This window comes from Perognathus longimembris, chromosome 2, assembly GCF_023159225.1.
Source record: "Perognathus longimembris pacificus isolate PPM17 chromosome 2, ASM2315922v1, whole genome shotgun sequence".
NCBI lineage: Eukaryota > Metazoa > Chordata > Mammalia > Rodentia > Heteromyidae > Perognathus > Perognathus longimembris.
This window is the reverse complement of record NC_063162.1, coordinates 53467261-53485670: the sequence shown is the minus strand read 5'-3', so window position 1 is coordinate 53485670 and position 18410 is coordinate 53467261. Positions and strand designations below refer to the sequence as shown.

Below are 18410 nucleotides of genomic sequence, written 5' to 3'. Positions count from 1 at the left end.
GTGTTACTTTAAATCTATTGGTTACAAATGCGCGGGCTTTACCCTAACGGATAGTAGAGTCCTATATAAGGTCACCCTCAGAAAAGCTCGGGGCTCTCAGTTGTTGACTGGTTTACGGTCATGCTGTGAGCCCGAGCTTACTCGAATAAACCCTTTGCTTTTGCATGAGAACGTCTCTTGGTGTCCTCCATTCCGTGGATGCGCTTCTCGACCCTTTCACACAGACATTCAAGAGGTCATTCTCAGCCTGGCTTATGACTAAAGAAGGAAAAAGGGTGAACAAGAGAATTTCATATGCAAACAGCAATGAGGCTTACACAAGTCTTATAACAAAATACATAGTTTAGAATTTGGCCATGTAAACAAGTGAACTTAATGTCACTCATTCTGTCATAAAAAGAATCTAGAGTTAGAGATCCTTTATAAAAATTAGTGAATTTGTTTTGCTCTATTGCTTTATCTTAGGACTGAAGTTTAAATAATTAGTTTAAATAATCTTGTTTTGTGTGTCATATGTGTATGTGTTGGTGAATACACACCTCCAGATATATGTTACATGATATGTTTTACATAGAAAATCTACCCAAAAGGGTCTACTAAAACTGACATATACATACATACATACATACACACACACACACACACACATACACACACACACAGAGAGAGAGAGAGAGAGAGAGAGAGAGAGAGAGAGAGAGAGAGAGAGAGAGAGAGGAAATTAGCCCAATGATGGGCACCAGTGGCTAATGCCCGAAATCTTAACTACTCATGAGGTAAAGATATGAAGGTTGCAATTCTAAGCCTACCTGGGCAGAAAAGCTAAGAGAAACTTCTCTTTAATTAACCAGAAAAAAGAGAAGTGAAAGCATGACTCAAGTGGTAGAGTGCCAATCTTGGGTAGAAAAGCTAAGCAAAAGCATAAGACCCTTTGAATAATTATCAGTCTAACAAAGTAAATACCAGAAAGTGGAAACATGTCTTGTGTGAGAGAAGTATAGCTTATGAGATGAGTGGAAGAGGAATGGAGAGAGGAATGGTAGGTAAATATAGTCATAATATTCAATGCCCATATGTGAAAACAAATGGAGGAGGACAATGGAAGGGGTGACTGATTAAGAGGCATTGCACTCATAAATTGGTATGTTGAATTGAAACTCTTTGTACAACTATTTGAATATAATTTTATTTATTTATTTATTGCCAGCTGTCAGGCTTGAACTCTGGGCCTGGGAGCTGTCCCTGAGCTCTTCAGCTCAAGGCTAGTGCTCTACCACTTTGAGCTGAAATGTCACTTGCAGTTTTCTCGTGGTTAATTGGAGATAAGAGTCTCATGGACTTTCCTGGCTGGGTTGGCTTTCAACTCTGACCCTCATATCTCAACCTCCTGAGTAGTTAGGATTACAGGCATAAGCTACTGGCACCCAGCTTAATTCTAAATTTTTTAAAAATAAATTAAAAGCTTGTTTCCAACCCTATATTAGTGCAGCAGCAGCCACAGCACTGCTGTGCCCCTCTGGCCATCTAGCTCCTGCCATAGCTCCTTTATATCAGCATTAAATAGACAGTTCTTTTTGATCCTAACCTCCTGTCTTGGTAAATTACTTTACCAATCCATGACCCATGTGAGCGTACCTACATTTTTCATGACAGTCATCTCAACTAACACCAATCTAGTTATGTAGAAACTGTAAATAGAAAAACCACAGACCAGGCTAGCCTGAGCATACATTCAAGACTCTATTTGAAGAATAACTAAAGTAAAACACAGCTGGAGGTATAGCTTAGGTGGCAGAGTGCCTGCCTAGCAAATACAAGGCTCTAAGTTCAAATTTCAGTACTGGAAAATAAATAGAGTTTAAAAAGAAAAGAAAAAGATTGTGAGATATATCCCACATATTTTTAAATGTTATATATATGCATATATATACATACATACATATCCTTCCAACTGGTACCTATGGCTTATACCTATAATCCTAGCTTCTTAGGAATCTGAGAGCTGAGGACTGTAGTTCAAGCCACCCAGAGTAGATAAATACAACATATTCTTATCTCCAATTAACCAGGGCCTGGGGATATGGCCTAGTGGCAAGAGTGCCTGCCTCATATACATGAGGCCCTGGGTTCGATTCCCCAGCACCACATATACAGAAAATGGCCAGAAGTGGCACTGTGGCTCAAGTGGCAGAGTGCTAGCCTTGAGCAAAAAGAAGCCAGGGACAGTGCTCAGGCCCTGAGTCCAAGGCCCAGGACTGGCCAAAAAAAAAAAAAAATCCAATTAACCAGTAAAAGCAGGATGTGGAGGTGTGGCTCAAGAGGTGGAGTGCCAGCTTTGATTAGAAATGCTAAGGAACTGCACCCAGGCCCTGAATTCATGTCCCAGGACTGGCACACATACACGCACAAAAATTCAAAACCACATGGAGATGGGGAACGCAGAACAGTGTAGGAAGCTTTGGAGAACTGAGGAAGATGGATTATTAATGATACATGGGCTCAAGAAGATGGTGGGCTAGAGATACCTGGTATTTCTTCCTGTCTCCCCCAAGTCTCAGTGGAAGGCTGCAAGGGGTGCTGGGTGGCTTGAGAAGGTAAGGAGAGAGAAAAGACATTAGGAGAGTTAGAGACCAGGTGAAATCCAGAAATGTTTGTTTGGTGATTGAAATACCCTAACACCAGATGCTGGGCATCATGGTAAGGAGACATACTTTCCCAGTCCACAGAAATTTAAGGAAAAGAAAAACTCACTAAGACGCACAGGTGCACAATCTGACTCTGCAAAACTGTAGGTTAGGATGGCAACTCTGCAATCTTCACAGCTACCAGACACTGGGCAAAGGGATTCTGCATCCCTCACTATCTCAGTAGTAGTCACCCATCTCAAGAGAGATCTGGTACACCGTCAAAACTTTTGGTGGGATGTAGAGGAGGAAGAGAAGAGAAACACTGCATTGTTCTATCCTTAAGCCCCCAAAGCCTCCCTGGCTAAGCGAATACCCCCCCCCCTCCGAGAATCAGTGCAGACCCAGAGACCTGGTTGTGACTTAGACCCAGACCTAGTGACACAAGTCTACATGGAGCAAAGTATTGGCTGTGCTTGAGATGCAAAACTGGCTGTGTGTGGAAATGACTTGGGAGGCTGCCATAGAGACCAGAATGGTCAGGATTACTTGGTATCTGTGCGTTTGACCCCACCAAGCATTCTGCTTTGGTAGAATGGCTTTTTACATCCTCACAGCCCAAGAGAGATTTAGTGGAAACACAACCACTTCTGGAGCATTTCCCGCCCCTGTGCATACACAGGCTGAGAACCTCTGGTGCACAGGGCAGCCACCAGGCAACCCCAGGGCTCAGCTAGCTGGTGATGGCCATGTGGGGCAGAACACTGACAGGAACTCAAGCACCAGCAGCAGGTGCAGGAGCAGGCAAGCCCAAGAGGGAAAGGCAGGGCAGGGCTCAGCATGCAAACAGATAGTTCTGGTCTGACCTGTTTGGATTTCAGAAAGAAAATGACTTTCTGTGACCTTCCTTCCTCATTCTCCACACCAAGTAATCAAGCCTGTGCAGAAAAAGATGTTTATTTCTCAGCAAGAGGCATATTGACTGTTCCTTATTTATTTTTTGTCCTATACTTACTTTATTCTAATACGTATTCTAATATGTATTTCTTTTCCCTTCTCCCACTCTTCCTTTTTTAAATTTAGTTCATAAACTGCTTTTTAATTTTTATTAAAACATTCTTCATAGTAGAGAAATATACCTGGAAACATCTTGTTAGAATTAAACCATCTTGGAACATACATAAGAAATATATCGGGGCTGGGGATATGGCCTAGTGGCAAGAGAGCTTGCCTCGTATACATGAGGCCCTGGGTTCAATTCCCAGCACCACATATACAGAAAACAGCCAGAAGTGGCGCTGTGGCTCAAGTGGCAGAGTGTTAGCCTTGAGCAAAAGGAAGCCAGGGACAGTGCTCAGGCCCTGAGTCCAAGGCCCAGGACTGGCCAAAAAAAAAAAAAAAAAGAAAAAGAAATATATCCATCCAAATTCTGCTTTATCAGAATTTATTAATCTGCACTTATACATTTTTGGAAAACACAAAAAGGCTACAGTTGACAGATTCTTCTAAAATGGACAGAATTTTCTGACAGATTCTTTGCTTCCCTGGTAAAGGCCGTAACAACTATGAAGGCTGTGAAAGACAAGCTGGAAAGGTCACGGCACTAACCAGCAGAGCCAGGAGTCACAGATGGAATGCGCACAGGGTCCAGGAGGGGGTGGGCCTCAAGAGAGGTGCCAGTCCCATTTCTGCTGTGAGCAAACAACACTACAAGGTAACACACACAGAGGAAGAGGCACTCCCTGTCCAGACAGAGGCCAGAATCACAAGACACCACACTCAAGGGAAGAAAGGAAAAGAAAACGCTTCCCATGGCCGAGCCTCCTTCCAAGGATCAATGGACAGCAAGGTGGGACTGTTAGGAAGTTTGCCATTGAGGATGCCCACCTTCTTCCCTCCAAACTTGCTCAAGGCAGCTAACTGGCTCCATCACGTGCCACTCACAAGAACAGAACAACACACTCCAGGAAGAAGAGTAGGGAGGGCTGACACTTGATCTGCCCTCCTGAAATGAAGTGTTGGGTTTGAATTCAGCCTGATAAATCAATCACAAAGCAAACTGTGAGAGCCCCACTCCACCCCCCAGCCAAGCAGCCCAAGATCCTGCCCCCTCTCTCCCTCTTCCACCCACTGTGGCTCCTACTGAAGCACTGGGAAGGAAGAAATAGCTGCTCACCTGGGCTAGGTGTGCCATTGGTATTTTATAATGGTAATTTCTAATGGTTTGGTTCATCTGTCCGTGGGAACAACAGTCATATAACACAATGAAAATAAGACTGGCAGTCATCTTTGCCAGGCTTTTCTAAGTTTTGGGGGGAAGAATCTTGGGTTTGTTTTGTATTTAACTGAGCAGAACCGGAATTTGAATTCAGGGCCTCATGTTTGTAAGGAAGGTACTCTATCGCTGAACCATGCCTCCATACCTAGGATCATTTTTTTTGCCAGTTCCTGGGCTTGACCTCAGGACCTGGGTACTATCCCTGAGCCTCTTTGTACTCAAAGCCAGCACTCTACCACTTGAACTAGAGTGCCACTTTGGCTTTTTTCTGAGTAGTTTACTGGAGATGAGAGTCTCACCAAATTTCCTGCTTTGGCTTGGCTTTGAACTGCAATAGTTAGATCTCGGCCTCCTGAATAGCTAGGATTATTGGCATGAGCCATTGGCACCCAGCTAAAAATCATGTTTTTTTTTTCTTTTTGTTTTTGTCAGTCACAGAGCTTGAACTCAGGGTGTAGGCACTACTCCTGAGCTTTTTCACTCAGGGTTAGCGCTCTATCATTTTGAGCCACAGTTCCACTTCCTGTTTTCTGATGGTTAATTAGAAATTTCGAGTCTCAAGGACTTTCCTGCCCAGGCTAGCTTTGAACTGCAATCCTTAGATCTCAACATCTTGAGTAGCTATGATTACAGGTGTGAGCTACTGGCACCTGGGTTGGAATTATCTTTTCTAACCAAATATTTTTAACTTGATATTTCCAAAGGACCCATGTTGAACCTGGGTAACTGCAGTCGAAGTCAGGACACGGGGGATGCAAGGCAAGTGAACCAATGCATACTTTATTCCAAGAGGGCCAGGGTTTATATAGGGTTAGAAATCAATTTTACAACTACAGGGTAATAGATCAATACAGCATGACATTTGTCTCAAATACAAAAGTGGAGGAAGTTACTACTGTGAGGGCAGAGATACAAATGCTTTTCCTATTACAGGAGGTAGTGACTACAAAGATTGTTGATATCAAAACAAGGAACTATATTCAATCGAGGTAGAACTATAATTATCTCCTAGCTACTATCTCCTCAAGGCTAGACAACTTTGATCTTGACTTCTCCAAAGACTTGTGAAGAGACTTGTGAGGAGACTTCCCTATCTACAGTGAGAATCTAACACTAAAGGCAGCTGGTCAAGCAAGTCTCCTCCGGAGACTTGCTAAGCAGGGGGCAAGGGAGATTCTCACAACAAAAGGTGGCTTCCTTTGGCCCGCAAACACAAAGGAACTCCTTACTGGGAATGTGTTCCCAAGAGCCTATTAGTGTGCTAATGAGGCATCGGAGTAACCGTGCTGGGGCTGTTTTTCCACTGGTCGGAGACTTTAATTCTCCAACAGACCCAGGTGATTCTATCCTAACATTGAATTTTTTTTAGCTACCTTGAGTTCCAAAAGTGTTCCTAGGGAAATTTCCAATATGCTTTATATTATGCTTTGTACTTTATGACTGGCACTTAGCACTTTTCATGGAGAACCATGTGTGAAAGAAAAGCCTAGGGGTCATGGGCAATTCTTAGCCTGCCCCACTTCCAAGCTTCTCATTCATTTACTGGGAAAACAAAACATTGGAAAATAATGCAGTATTTTCCAGCCAACACTGACTGGCACTGGCACTGGACTGGGAAAGGGAAATGGTGATGTAGAGGGTCAAGATAAGCAAGAAGAAAGGTCTCCCTCAGCCTCAGCCCCTCAGCCCCTGGGCACATGGACAGGTCTGGAGAGTTGACCCTTGGTTACATCCTAGAGAAAGGGAAGAGAGGTGTGGGGAAGGAGTGAGTCAGGCAATGGTGCTTCTCAGGAAGCCATGAGGAGTGCCTTTACCCTCTCCTCCATGGGCCAGTACTTCCTAGTTACTATATTTATGTTACCCTAGTAGGTGTCTTATTTGTAGCCACTGCACACTATAATTATCTAGGGACTTTAAGGGTGTCCTGCTCCCTTTGAGCTCTCAGACCCTCTTCTACCTGTGTGTTCTCTGCTGAGCCCAGGGAAATGAGGAATCCCCCCAAATGCACAAGAAAGTACCCACCCAAGACCTGTTCCAAGGGCCCAGGTCACACCCCATAAAGAGCATGGATGTTGCTAAGGATGAGGATTACTATGATAAATGCATATACACCCTTAGTAAAGGGGACCTCAGATTTGACACAGCTTCTCCTTCCTTTCAAAAGCCCTGGCCCACTACAGCGGGTTGCAGTGAGAGACCACACAGCTCCGATGCCAACATGAAGGGACTCAGGAATTCACCTTTGGGAAAATGCTCACTTTGTTGTGTCTGCTCATCTTCCACTCCACCCTGCCAACCTTGGGCATCTTCATCTGGATCAACTCTTTGGGTGTATTGCCCAAGGTGGGAAGCAGCCTCTTCTTACTATTCCGGGTCTCTGAGAGTCACTGAGGGGGCAACTCAAACGGCCCCAAACCAAACTGAAGTGAATGCTTGTCTGGAAAGGTCTCTGGCTCTGCAGAGGTGGCTGGGGCCACCTGAGATATGGAGTCTACTGAGCCCAGGGGTGGTAGCACTAGGGGTGCACACTGTGGCCCTGATTCTCCTTCCAGGCAGCAGCTAAGCACCTCCTTAACCTGGAGGTCTCCTGGGCCAAGGAACTTGGCTTCACTCTCCTCATTGTCTGCGGGCTTAAAGATCTGCTGCTGGCTGATGTGGAACATCTCAAGGAGCTGGCTGCCCGAGTGCATGCTGGGCTCCAGGCTGGCTTCAGGCACCCCAGCCCCAGTACTAATCACATTTTGGCAACTGTACTGGTGGTGCAGCTGCACCAGGGTCCCCACCAAGCACTTGCGGACAGATTTGTTCACAGTTAGAAAGAGCACAGGGTTGGCCAGCAGAGAGACTTTGGGCAGCCAGATGGCTGTGAGCAGCAAGAAGACGGATGTGTCGGGTTCATTGAGCACAGTCTGGTACACGACCAGGGTGGCATAGGGCACACTGCACAGGCTGAACACCATGACCATGGACAGCAGGGTAGCATGTAGGAGATAGTGCTCTGCAGGGTTCACAGAGCTGCTATAATGACCTTCTTCTTCTGGCTGTCACTCAGCGCCTCACGGATGAGGATCAGGAAGAGGAACACCATAGCCACAGGCACAATGACCGTGGTGATATTATAGATCAGCACATAGACCAGGTGACCCAAGGAGTTGTTCCAGAATTCTGTGCAGGTGGACATGGCATAGATGTCAGCTACATTGGTGACTGCAAACCACTGCATGGGCCCAGATGTACATCACCAGTTCCTGGGATCGGGCATCACTTATTTTCTCTCCAGAGGGTAGAGGACTGAGTAATACCTGTCCAAGGCAATGGCCGGGAAGCTCAGGATAGTCACAAAACAGAAGACTTTGTGCAAAAATTGGACGACATTGCAGAAGTGTATGGTGTGGATCTACCAGCAAGAGTGAGGGCTGGTGCTGAGGACAGTGTCAAAGGGCACGCAGAACAGGCTAGCATAAATTCCCGAGCAGGCCAGGTTTTTTTTTTTTTTTTTTTTTTTTAATGAACCTATTGGTGACAGATTTGAACACAGTTGTGGGGCATGTTGACCATAACACCATGAAGTTTCCGAGCAGCGAGCCGACAAAGATGACGAACCCTGCACGGTGGTGGTGAACTGGCGGGACAGCTGCGCCTCGCCCAGCTCCCCAATCCGCGCAGCAGTTCGCGCCCCCGCCTGGGCGCTCGACGTGTTGCAGGGCTCGCTGGCGTTTTGGGGGACCCAGCTCCTGTTGTGCCCCGTGGTGACTTGGGGGCCCCAGAGCTACCAGGCTCCTTGGGCTGAGCCGCTCCGGCCGGCCCGAGGGCGCGGAGGGACGGCGCGGGAGCCTGGCGGAGTCCAGTCGGGACGGCCGGCGGGTCCTCACGTCTCTGCATGGCTCGGCCCGCCGGCCCGGAGGCGGGAAGGGGGCGAGGCCGGGACGTGCCAGACACGGGGACCTCCTGGGTCCCTATCAGCGGCCACGTGGAGGCCGCGCGGTGAACCCCTTCTTCCTTTTTGAGTACTTAGTGATAGTTTTGCATTTATTTATTTATTTATTCATTCATTCATTCATTCATTTTTGGAGACATAGCCTAGGCTGGTTTTGAATTCATAACCTTCCTGCTTGTCTCGTAAGTGCTTGGATTACATGTGAGAAATAATACCAGGCCCTGCACTGACTTTGCTAATTGGGTGGAAGGTACTTAGATTTGAACTCTAGGCCTTGTGCTTGTGAGGCAGGCATTCTACCTTACCTTTCCTAATTTTTAAATTCCAGTCTATTAATTGAGTATTTTAGTTCATATCTTTCCTTCTTTCTTGCTTGCTTGCTTGATTGCTTTCTTATGCTTTTTTTTTTGTAGTATTGGAGTTTGAACTAAGGTTGAATATACTCTTTGCTTGTCTGATACTCTACCTATTTTTTTTTCTTTTCTTTCTTTCTTTTTTTTTTTTTTAGAAGAAAGAAGTTTATTAGGACACTGACAGCAACATTCAAATATTGCTGCTGCACTGACATGAAGGTTAGGGTGGGTTTGTTAATGCAAAGCAAAGCTACCTGCACCTTCCAAAGTTTGCATTGGTGGAAGTGGTCTCTCCTAGAAAATGGAGTTGTGTCATCAACTCCAGCCAAGGGCAGAGCAGAGGCTGGCCACAGTCAGACTGAGGCTGTTATTTTCTGGAGGCTCCAAGGGCTTCAGGTCAGCAAGAGTTTGCTGTATGTCAAAGCCATTCTGCTAATATCAGCAATTTAGGATGTGATTCCTATCAACACCAGAGCTATGTAGTTCTCAGTCAGCAAGCTTCCTAACTCCCTGCCAGCCCCCCCCCCCCCATATTACCTACCGGAAAACTAACCTAATCAGAAAGGGCTGGAAGTGAGGCTCAGGTGGTTCAGCACTTGCCTAGCAACCACAAGGCCCTGAGTTCAAGCCAAGATGAAGAGGAGGAACAATCTCACATGCAGCCAGCTAGAAGCCAAATTGGTTCTGAAGGCAGAAAGTAATCAGTTACACTCAACCAATCACTTCAAGAGTAATTAGATTAAGTGGGTGAACAGAGCAGCCAGAATCTCGCTAGGAAGTCATCTGCAGAGCAAATCCATTTGCCTCATTCCAGATTCCAAAACACTTAAAAACCTTTCCTGAAAACAATCATGATTTTTTTTTAAAGGCTGGGAATCCACCAGTCCTGTAAAATGCCAAATTAAGCCTTTGCTGGTGAGTTATGAAATGTCAGCCAAAAGGAACCCAACAGTTATTGAGACAGAACCTAGAAAGAATGAAAGGATGAATGAGATCTAAAGAAGCCTTCTAACTTTCTGGACAGTTCAGTGGTCACAATAAAGGTAATGTGGTCACTCAGAAAGGGAGAAAAAAAGTTCTACTTTTGGATCCAAGAGGTTTTAAGCTTAAACAATTAGGTGTTCCACTCCATTTTCACATTTAGGTATTTGCTCAAATGTTACCTTCTTACTATGTAACATGAGATGTGCAATTTATAATTTGCATGGCATGAATCTATTTATTCTAAAGCTTTCCGCCAGAGTTGTATCCTTTCTTTAGCATGGTCCCAGCTTTGCCATCCTTTGAGAAAAATCACTTGGCTTGGGGCATTTCAATTACAATTCATTCCTTTTTTTGGCTAACTAGGCGAGAAATCTTATGCTAACTACATTGATTTTAAGGATGAGTGGATGCTAATTATATTTCAAATCATTTACATGACAAGTTACAGTATAATGCATTTACTGAAGTACATGATTCAAAAAAAATAAAGATGTAAATTTAAGTTCTAAGCAGAGTAGCTGAATAAGGTTTCCTCTTAGTCCCTGGTTAATGTGTATGAATGGTTGGTAGGGAAGAACTGGAGTGGAATCGCCATGAGGAAGTGCTTTGTGTGGGTTCTACCCACTGCGCAGCAGGTGTTGGAGGAAGCTGAGCGGGGCTGCGGGGCCTAGGCAGCTCTGGAGAGGACAGAGGAGTGGCCGTCTTCCCAGACCGACCTGCCAGCCCTTGTTCCTCTGAGCCGGCTCCTGCAGGACAGAGCTCTGCAGGCTCCGAACTGCGGGGTGGCCCCGGTAACCCCCGGGGCTCACCAGGACCTGAGACCAAAGATGGGTCGGTAGTGGCCAGGCGGGCTCCAGCACTGACCTTGAGCTGTTGGGCCACCTGGGCCTCACAGAACAGCGGTGACAATGGAGCTGGTGCCCAGGAGGATGAACTGGCCCACGGAGAGCCCCTCCCCCCCACCGGCCCGCCCCCGGGTGCGCCCTGCTCTCCAGGGCCGGGCCCAGCTCCTGCGGTGGAGTAGGATTGCTGAGAGCCCTGTGAACCTCACCAGCCGCCTCCCTCCACCCAGGCTCGCCTTCGCCTAAAACGCTCTGCCTCTTGGGTCACATCTTCAGCCTGGCTTCTTGCTGGTGGTTTTGGAGAGGTCTCTTGAATGGCTAGAATTACAGGTGTAAGCCACCAGTGCCTGGCTTAGCTCCTCTCATTTCCAGTTGTTTATTTGGGTAGATTTAAACATTTGGTTTTGTTGGTGGTTTTTTTTTTTTTTCATTGTTGCTACTGTTCCAGTAAAATCAAAATTTAACAAGCAAAATCAGTAGTTTTTCTGTTCATGAATTTGAAACAAAAATAGTAGAAAAAGAAGTCAGGAAAACAATCTCATTCATAATAGGTTCCACAAGATAAAATGTAAACTTAACCAAAGATGTTAAAGAGTCTATGATGAGGGGCTGGGGATATGGCCTAGTGGCAAGAGTGATTGCCTCGTATACATGAGGCCCTGGGTTCGATTCCCCAGCACCACATATACAGAAAATGGCCGGAAGGGGCGCTGTGGCTCCAGTGGCAGAAGGCTAGCCTTGAGCAAGAAGAAGCCAGGGACAGTGCTCAGGCTCTGAGTCCAAGCCCCAGGACTGGCCAAAAAAAAAGATTCTATGATGAAAACTATAAAACATTGAAAGAAGACATTATAGAAGACGTTAGAAGATGGAACAACCTCCCTCCATTTTCATAAATCAGTTGAATTATTATTGTGAAAATGGCCATATTACCAAAAGCATATTTCAACGCAATCCTCATAAAAATTCCAATGACATTCATAGAAATAGCAGAAATAATTCTCATTTCACATAGAAACATAAAATGTCCCAAACATTCAAAACAAGCCTGAAGAATAAAACCTGACTTCACACTAGACCACAGAGAGCCATGGTCTAAAAACCATAAAAACAGATTCATGAATCAATGTCATAGGACAGAAAACCCATTAGTCAGCTCACACAGATACATGTAATTTAACTCCTGACAATGAAGCAAAAAAATACATTAGTTCTCCCTCTCTTTTTCCCATCCTACTTTTAACAGTTGGTGGAGTTAATTGTTACGCATATATATAATGTACTTTAGTCATAATCTCCCCCCTTTCCTCTGTGCCTCCAGCTGATTCCTCACTTTCTAGAAGTCCTCTTTAAACAATCTTATATTAGGTTTTTGTTTCTTTTTTTAGGTCTAGATTTTTCCTAGAGAAAAGCATATTTGTCTTTCTAAGCTTGTATTTCTCACTCCACATGATGATCTCCAGTTCCATCCATTTTCTGAAAATGACATTGTTGTGCCAAGTCGCAAGACCACCACCAAGAAGACCACCCAGACTCAGACATTCCGAAATGCAATAGCAAGGCAAGACTTTATTCAAGCGGGGCTGCGGCCCGGGCCTTGTCCTACCCACTGACACAGCGGAGGTTAGGAGGCAGCCCCCAGCTGAGATTACACAGAGCTTATAAAGGCCAAAAGACAAAGTTACAGCAATCAGGTGTTTAAGCAAGCAAGATTACGGGTACAAATCTGATTGGCTCAGGGCTCGAGGTATTCTAGGGGCAGTTAGAGTTAAGCATTCCCAGTCATTAGAGTTCTGACCGGCTGGGCCCTAATAAGCTTGTCCTGGGTTTGCTCACAAGGGCCTGCTTATTTTCAGGTTCACGTGGTAAAGTGGGGTTCGCGTGGTAAAGTGGGGCCTGACTTCAAAGTCTGGCACTTCAACATAATTCCATTTTTCTTTATGGCAGAGTAATACTCCATCACCTACATGGACCACATTTTTTGTGATCCATTTCCCCCCCCCCCCCTGTCTCTCTCCCTCCCTCCCTCCCTCTCTTTCCTGGTCCTGGGGCTTGAAGTCAGGAACTGGGTGCTATCTCTGAGCTGCTTCTGCTCAAGGCTAGCACTCTATCACTTGAGCCACAGCACCAATCCCAGCCTTTACTGAATAGTTTATTGGAGATGAGAGCCTCAGGACTTTACTGCCCAGGCTGGCTTTGAGCCATGATCCTTAGATTTTTCAGCCTCCTGAGTATCTAGGATTACAGGCATGAGCCACTGGCACCAGTTGTGGTTCATTTTTTTTCATAATTTATTTCTTTTAAAAAAATATTTATTAATTAATTTTTTGACAAGGTGCTTTTGACAAACTGCAAAAGGGGTACAGTTACATAATAGGGCAGTGTGTACATTTCCTGTGATATTTTACACCCTGTTTTTCTTTCCCTTCCCTAGATCAGGTAGACATATATACAATACACAGTATACCAAAAACATATACAGTAGCCACGTGGCATGTGGTTCATTTTTGATGAGCACCTAGACTGGTTCTGTAGGGAATTCTGAAGCTGGGCTGTGAGATTTGGAGAAGGCTTGAGAAGTTGGAATAGTACCTTAACAGTACTCAGAATGCTGAAAAATGGCCTTGATAAGGTCAAAACAGCCATCTCTTGAGAGGGTTAAGGGCTGAGGAGCTGGACCTTGTAAGCTAGACAAAGTAGAATACATATTTGAGTTATGCCTGGGTTGCAGTCTTCACTCTCAAAGCAATAAGGGGGCCAGGTATTTATACAAATTCTGTATTGTCTCTGAAACTGTGTGCACTCTCTCTCTCTCTAGATGCTCATTTTTTCTCATTTCTTTGGCTCCAGTACCCCATTGTGCTATCCCAGGTGTGGGTAGCCACAAATGGTGCCCAATATGGTGCTCCAGTGATGGGTTGAAATGCTCAAGTTCAGGACCCCGGAGAGACCACCAGAGACCAAGACCAATGCAATCAGCAAAAAGGGCGTTTATTGCGGGCTAGGTCGGTCTTCCCTGCTCGCAGCATTCCGGTGATGCTCTAAGAGGCCCTGAGCTTAGGGCTTCCCGCTATTTTATACATTATTTGGGGAAGGCAGGGACTTAGCATACATTATAGCAATGTTTTAACAAATCCACACGCACCGCGGGAAAATCATAAAACAATTCTAAAATATGTTTGGCGCATTTCCTGGCGGGAAGGAATCTGGAAAGGGTTACTGGTCAGATCGAGGGGCCGATGTAATTAAAGTTGATTGGTTTAAGCTATAGGGATGTTACAAGGGTGCACAGCTGCAGGGTTTTTAATTAGATACTGGAAACCACACCTGGGTGGGGGAGTTCTGGAGCTTGTTTTTCTTCTCTAACCAACCCTTAATCAGTTTTAGCCATCTGGTTACTCTGTCCCTGGGCGTTTCCTGTTCCCTTACTGGAAAGCGAGGGGTGGGGTTAGGGTTGGTTTACAGTAAGGGTAGGTTTTCTACAAGATGGAGTTGTTCAGGGTCGCCTGAAGAAAGTTGAAGAGTTGGTGATCCCAGAGACACACGCTAGGACTATGCTTCAGGACTGCCAAAGTTAAAACGGGGAAAACAAAAAGCAAAAGGGCTGAATGCAAAAGATGTTGCTGGCAGCATCAGGAGTGGAAGTAAAAAGAAAATGATTGAGTATTTAACACATTATGTGGAAAGATACTGTAATTGGTTGCCTACACATTGTTGCAAATGCAGCAGTGGAAGGAGGTTGTCAGATCATTTAAAAAGGCCAAGAAACTGGGGTGGGGGGAAGTAATCTCATTAAAAGTTTGGTCTTTTGGCTGAATTTGTTTGGTGAAAGTTATGGTTTTCGTTTTGTCTTGTACTTTCTGTTGTTTCTGTTGTTTAGTCTTTGTTTTTCTCCCATTAACCACAGTTTTATCACACAATAGGCAAAACTGTCATTTGCCAAAGGAATTCCCAAAAACTCCCTACAGCTGGTCAATTTTAAAACTTAAGTGTACCTTAAGACTTCTGTACACAAGTGTTTGTGTGAACATGTTCAAAATAACATAATATTTTAATACATAAAAACTGTCATCATGGTGTGAGAAAAAAGTAGTCTTTTCTATCAAACTAAAATGCCTCAGTCCTTTATACTAACATTTTTCAGTACTGATATTTCCTGAAATTACTTGTTTTTGACTATTATCTGTACTGTTGTGACCAACAGCCATCTAACTCATGTACCAAAGGAGTTTAAAAAATAGGTTGCGGGGCTGGGGATATAGCCTAGTGGCAAGAGTGCCTGCCTCGGATACACGAGGCCCTAGGTTCGATTCCCCAGCACCACATAAACAGAAAACGGCCAGAAGCGGCACTGTGGCTCAAGTGGCAGAGTGCTAGCCTTGAGCAGGAAGAAGCCAGGGACAGTGCTCAGACCCTGAGTCCAAGGCCCAGGACTGGCCAAAAAAAATAAATAAATAAAAAATAGGTTGCAATTACTGGGTGTGCCATTTCTGACCAGCTAGACAAGTTAGGGAAATAAATCCTTTATCAAAGGAGTTAAAAATAAAAATAGGCAGTTTTAAACTCAAAAATCCAAAGAAAGTCATCATATTTAGGTATTAATAAATGTCAAAGGGTTATTAAATTACATTTTTTGAGTTCAAAAGTTTTGTTAATTCAAAATATAAATTAAAGAAAATATCAGTATGGAGATAAGGAAGTAAAGAGGAAAATGGATGTTTTCAGATTCATTAGACAGAGCCTATAAAATGGTACTTTAAAAGGCTTTAATTTTTTAATGGTTTTCTTTCAATTTAAAAAGATTTGGGGATTAAAAATTGTCTTAAACATATGTTCCAAAATAGAAAAAGGGAAAAATTAGGACAAACCACAGAATGTTCAAGTCACAGATGGTATAAGTAGTAGATGGTGTGTGTGTGTGTGTTGAGTTCTATAAGATAGACTTATAAGACAGTATTTAAAAAGGCTTTAAAAAGCACATTGAGGGCTGAGAATGTGGCTCAGTGGTAGAGTGCTTGTCTAGCATACATCAAGCTCTCTGTTTGATTCCTCAGTACCACATACACAGAAAGAGCCAGAAGTGGTGCTGTGGCTCAAGTGATAGAGTGCTAGGCTTGAACAAAATGAAGCCAGGGGGCTGGGAATGTGGCTTAGTGGTAGAGTGCTTGCCTAACATGCATGAAGCCCTGGGTTCTATTCCTCAGTACCACATACACAGAAAAATCCAGAAGTGGAGCTGTGACTCAAGTGGCAGAGTGCTAGCCTTTGAGCAAAAGAAGCAGCCAGGAACAGTGCTCAGGCCCTGAGTTCAAGCCCCAAGACTGGCAAAATAAATAAATAAATAAAAGGACATTGAGAAAACAAAAAATGTTTTCCTTTAGATAAGGGAGAAAATGGGAAAATGGAAAGTAAAAAAAAATTAAAGCACAAATGTTTAAGTATCAAATGGTGTAAGTAATAGATGGTGTAGGTATGTGTTAAGTTTTATAAGATGGCAAAATAGGCATGTAATTGTCTGTAATTTAAAAACTAATCTAAGACTTTTTTCTGAGGTCAAAATTAATACATTGATGTAAAAGCATTGTTCCTAATAGCTCCGGTCCCAAGTATATACGCCACCTTGGCTACAAAACTAAAAAATAAAATCAAGCAAACTGGCATATATGTGTTCCTTGTAAAAATTCTAGTGGTATCTACAAAGCTGCTAATCTTGCTTATTATACAATAATTAAATTGTTTAATAAGCTGTTTCAAACTTCCAACATAACTACTCTTTAGTCTTTTGTTATTACAGATTTAATCTTCAAAAAACAAGCCATTGTAAAATGCTAAACCATACATTCAAATCTCAACTGAATAAACAAAAAGGGGGAAGGAGCGTAGGTCACTGGACACCCAAAGAAAAGAAAGCCATGGCATTATATAACCTTAATTTTGAAAATTTGACTGTTTCTGCCCAATATTTCAGAAGCAAATAAACACTGAAAAAATAAAACAAATTACAATCTTTATGCCTGGCCTATATGATGGAAGGATGATACCAATAATAACTGGAAACCCAGAACTGTCAAAATATGGGGTCATGCTTATGCTTGTCTCTCTTCAGGTTCTACAGCTGTTTGGCCACCAGCCTGGAAACTAAAACCCAGAAATAAAAAAAAAATGATTGTTTACTTTCAAGGAATCTTTGGAGGAGTCCTTCAAGAGGATGAAGATAACTAAAGACATGACAGAAACAACACAGATCAAATCAGCAACCATTACCATCTCGGGACAGATAAAGAGGCTTTCCCCAAAAGCTAAAAGACATCTAAGGGACAATGGGCATACATTTAATGCAATGTCTTTTTTTCTGATGATGAGGGTATAGTGCCTCCTGCACATACAAGCCTCTGTTTGGGGGACAGTTGTACGTAAATTGTACTGAGATACATTATAATTCAAAAGTAGAACCTGTTCACTGACACAAAGATGGAGTTAAAATATTTAGTCAGCAAGCTTGTCTCTTCAACAAAGCAACAGATGTTACAGCTATCATCTTGTAAAAAGAATCAGGAAATAAAATAGTTGAGACCAGGGATTTTATAAAATTGAGCCACTATGGATTTATTTGCTGATAAAAAAATCACTTACATATAAACAGTTTAAAAGATTATGTTGTTTTTAATATAACTGACAATTCTCAAAAATACCATCAATGTAGCTCAGAAAGGAATGGAGCAAGTTGAAACTTGGTGAAAACGGGGTACTCCCAAGATGGCTATCTTCATTATGGCCTTTCTTGGGACTGGTGACTGAAATCCTTGATATCATTTTGTTGGCCCTGGGTCTCTTCAAGTGTTTGCTCTCTAGCATTTAACTCATGCTAACTCAAGCAGAAAGGAAAATAATGACTTTTCAAATAATTTTTTTAAAGAAAGAGGGAATGTAGGGAATGCTGAAGCTGAGCTGTGAGACCTGGTTTGAGAGATTGTAACACTACCTCAACAAAGCTGGCCATGCAAGGGTTAAAACAGCCAGTTCTGGAGAGGGTTAAGAGGCTGGAATGAGTCCCTCTTCCTTGGTGCTGGAAGGGCTAAGAGCTGGATCTCCAAAGCTAGATGAAGTAGAAGGTATATTTGAATTCTGCCTGCATTGCAGTCTTCACTCTCAAAACAATAAGGGGGACCACCAACAGCATCTGAGGGTTCCTTTCCCCACACCTTCATCAATGTTTGTAGTTTGTTTTCTTTTTTCTTCTTTTTTTTTTTTTGGCCAGTCCTGGGCCTTGGACTCAGGGCCTGAGCACTGTCCCTGGCTTCTTCCCGCTCAAGGCTAGCACTCTGCCACTTGAGCCACAGCGCCACTTCTGCCCATTTTCTGTATATGTGGTGCTGGGAAATCGAACCTAGGGCC

At 43.7% G+C, this 18410-nt stretch overlaps 1 protein-coding gene and 1 pseudogene across 1 annotated transcript in view; both read right to left on the bottom strand.

Moving 5' to 3' along the window:
- Positions 1 to 6232: 6232 nt before the first annotated feature.
- On the bottom strand, positions 6233 to 8784 carry LOC125344204 (annotated as a pseudogene).
- A 1074-nt stretch (positions 8785 to 9858) lies between these two features.
- Positions 9859 to 18410, bottom strand: part of LOC125344194 (double homeobox protein 4C-like) — a 30680-nt gene continuing 22128 nt past the window's right edge. Inside the window, exons 7-8 of the mRNA XM_048336820.1 lie at positions 10893 to 10991; positions 9859 to 9876 (exon numbers count right to left, since the gene is read on the bottom strand). Coding sequence (XP_048192777.1) covers positions 9859 to 9876; positions 10893 to 10991 — 117 coding nt within the window. The remainder of the gene's footprint in view (positions 9877 to 10892; positions 10992 to 18410) is intronic.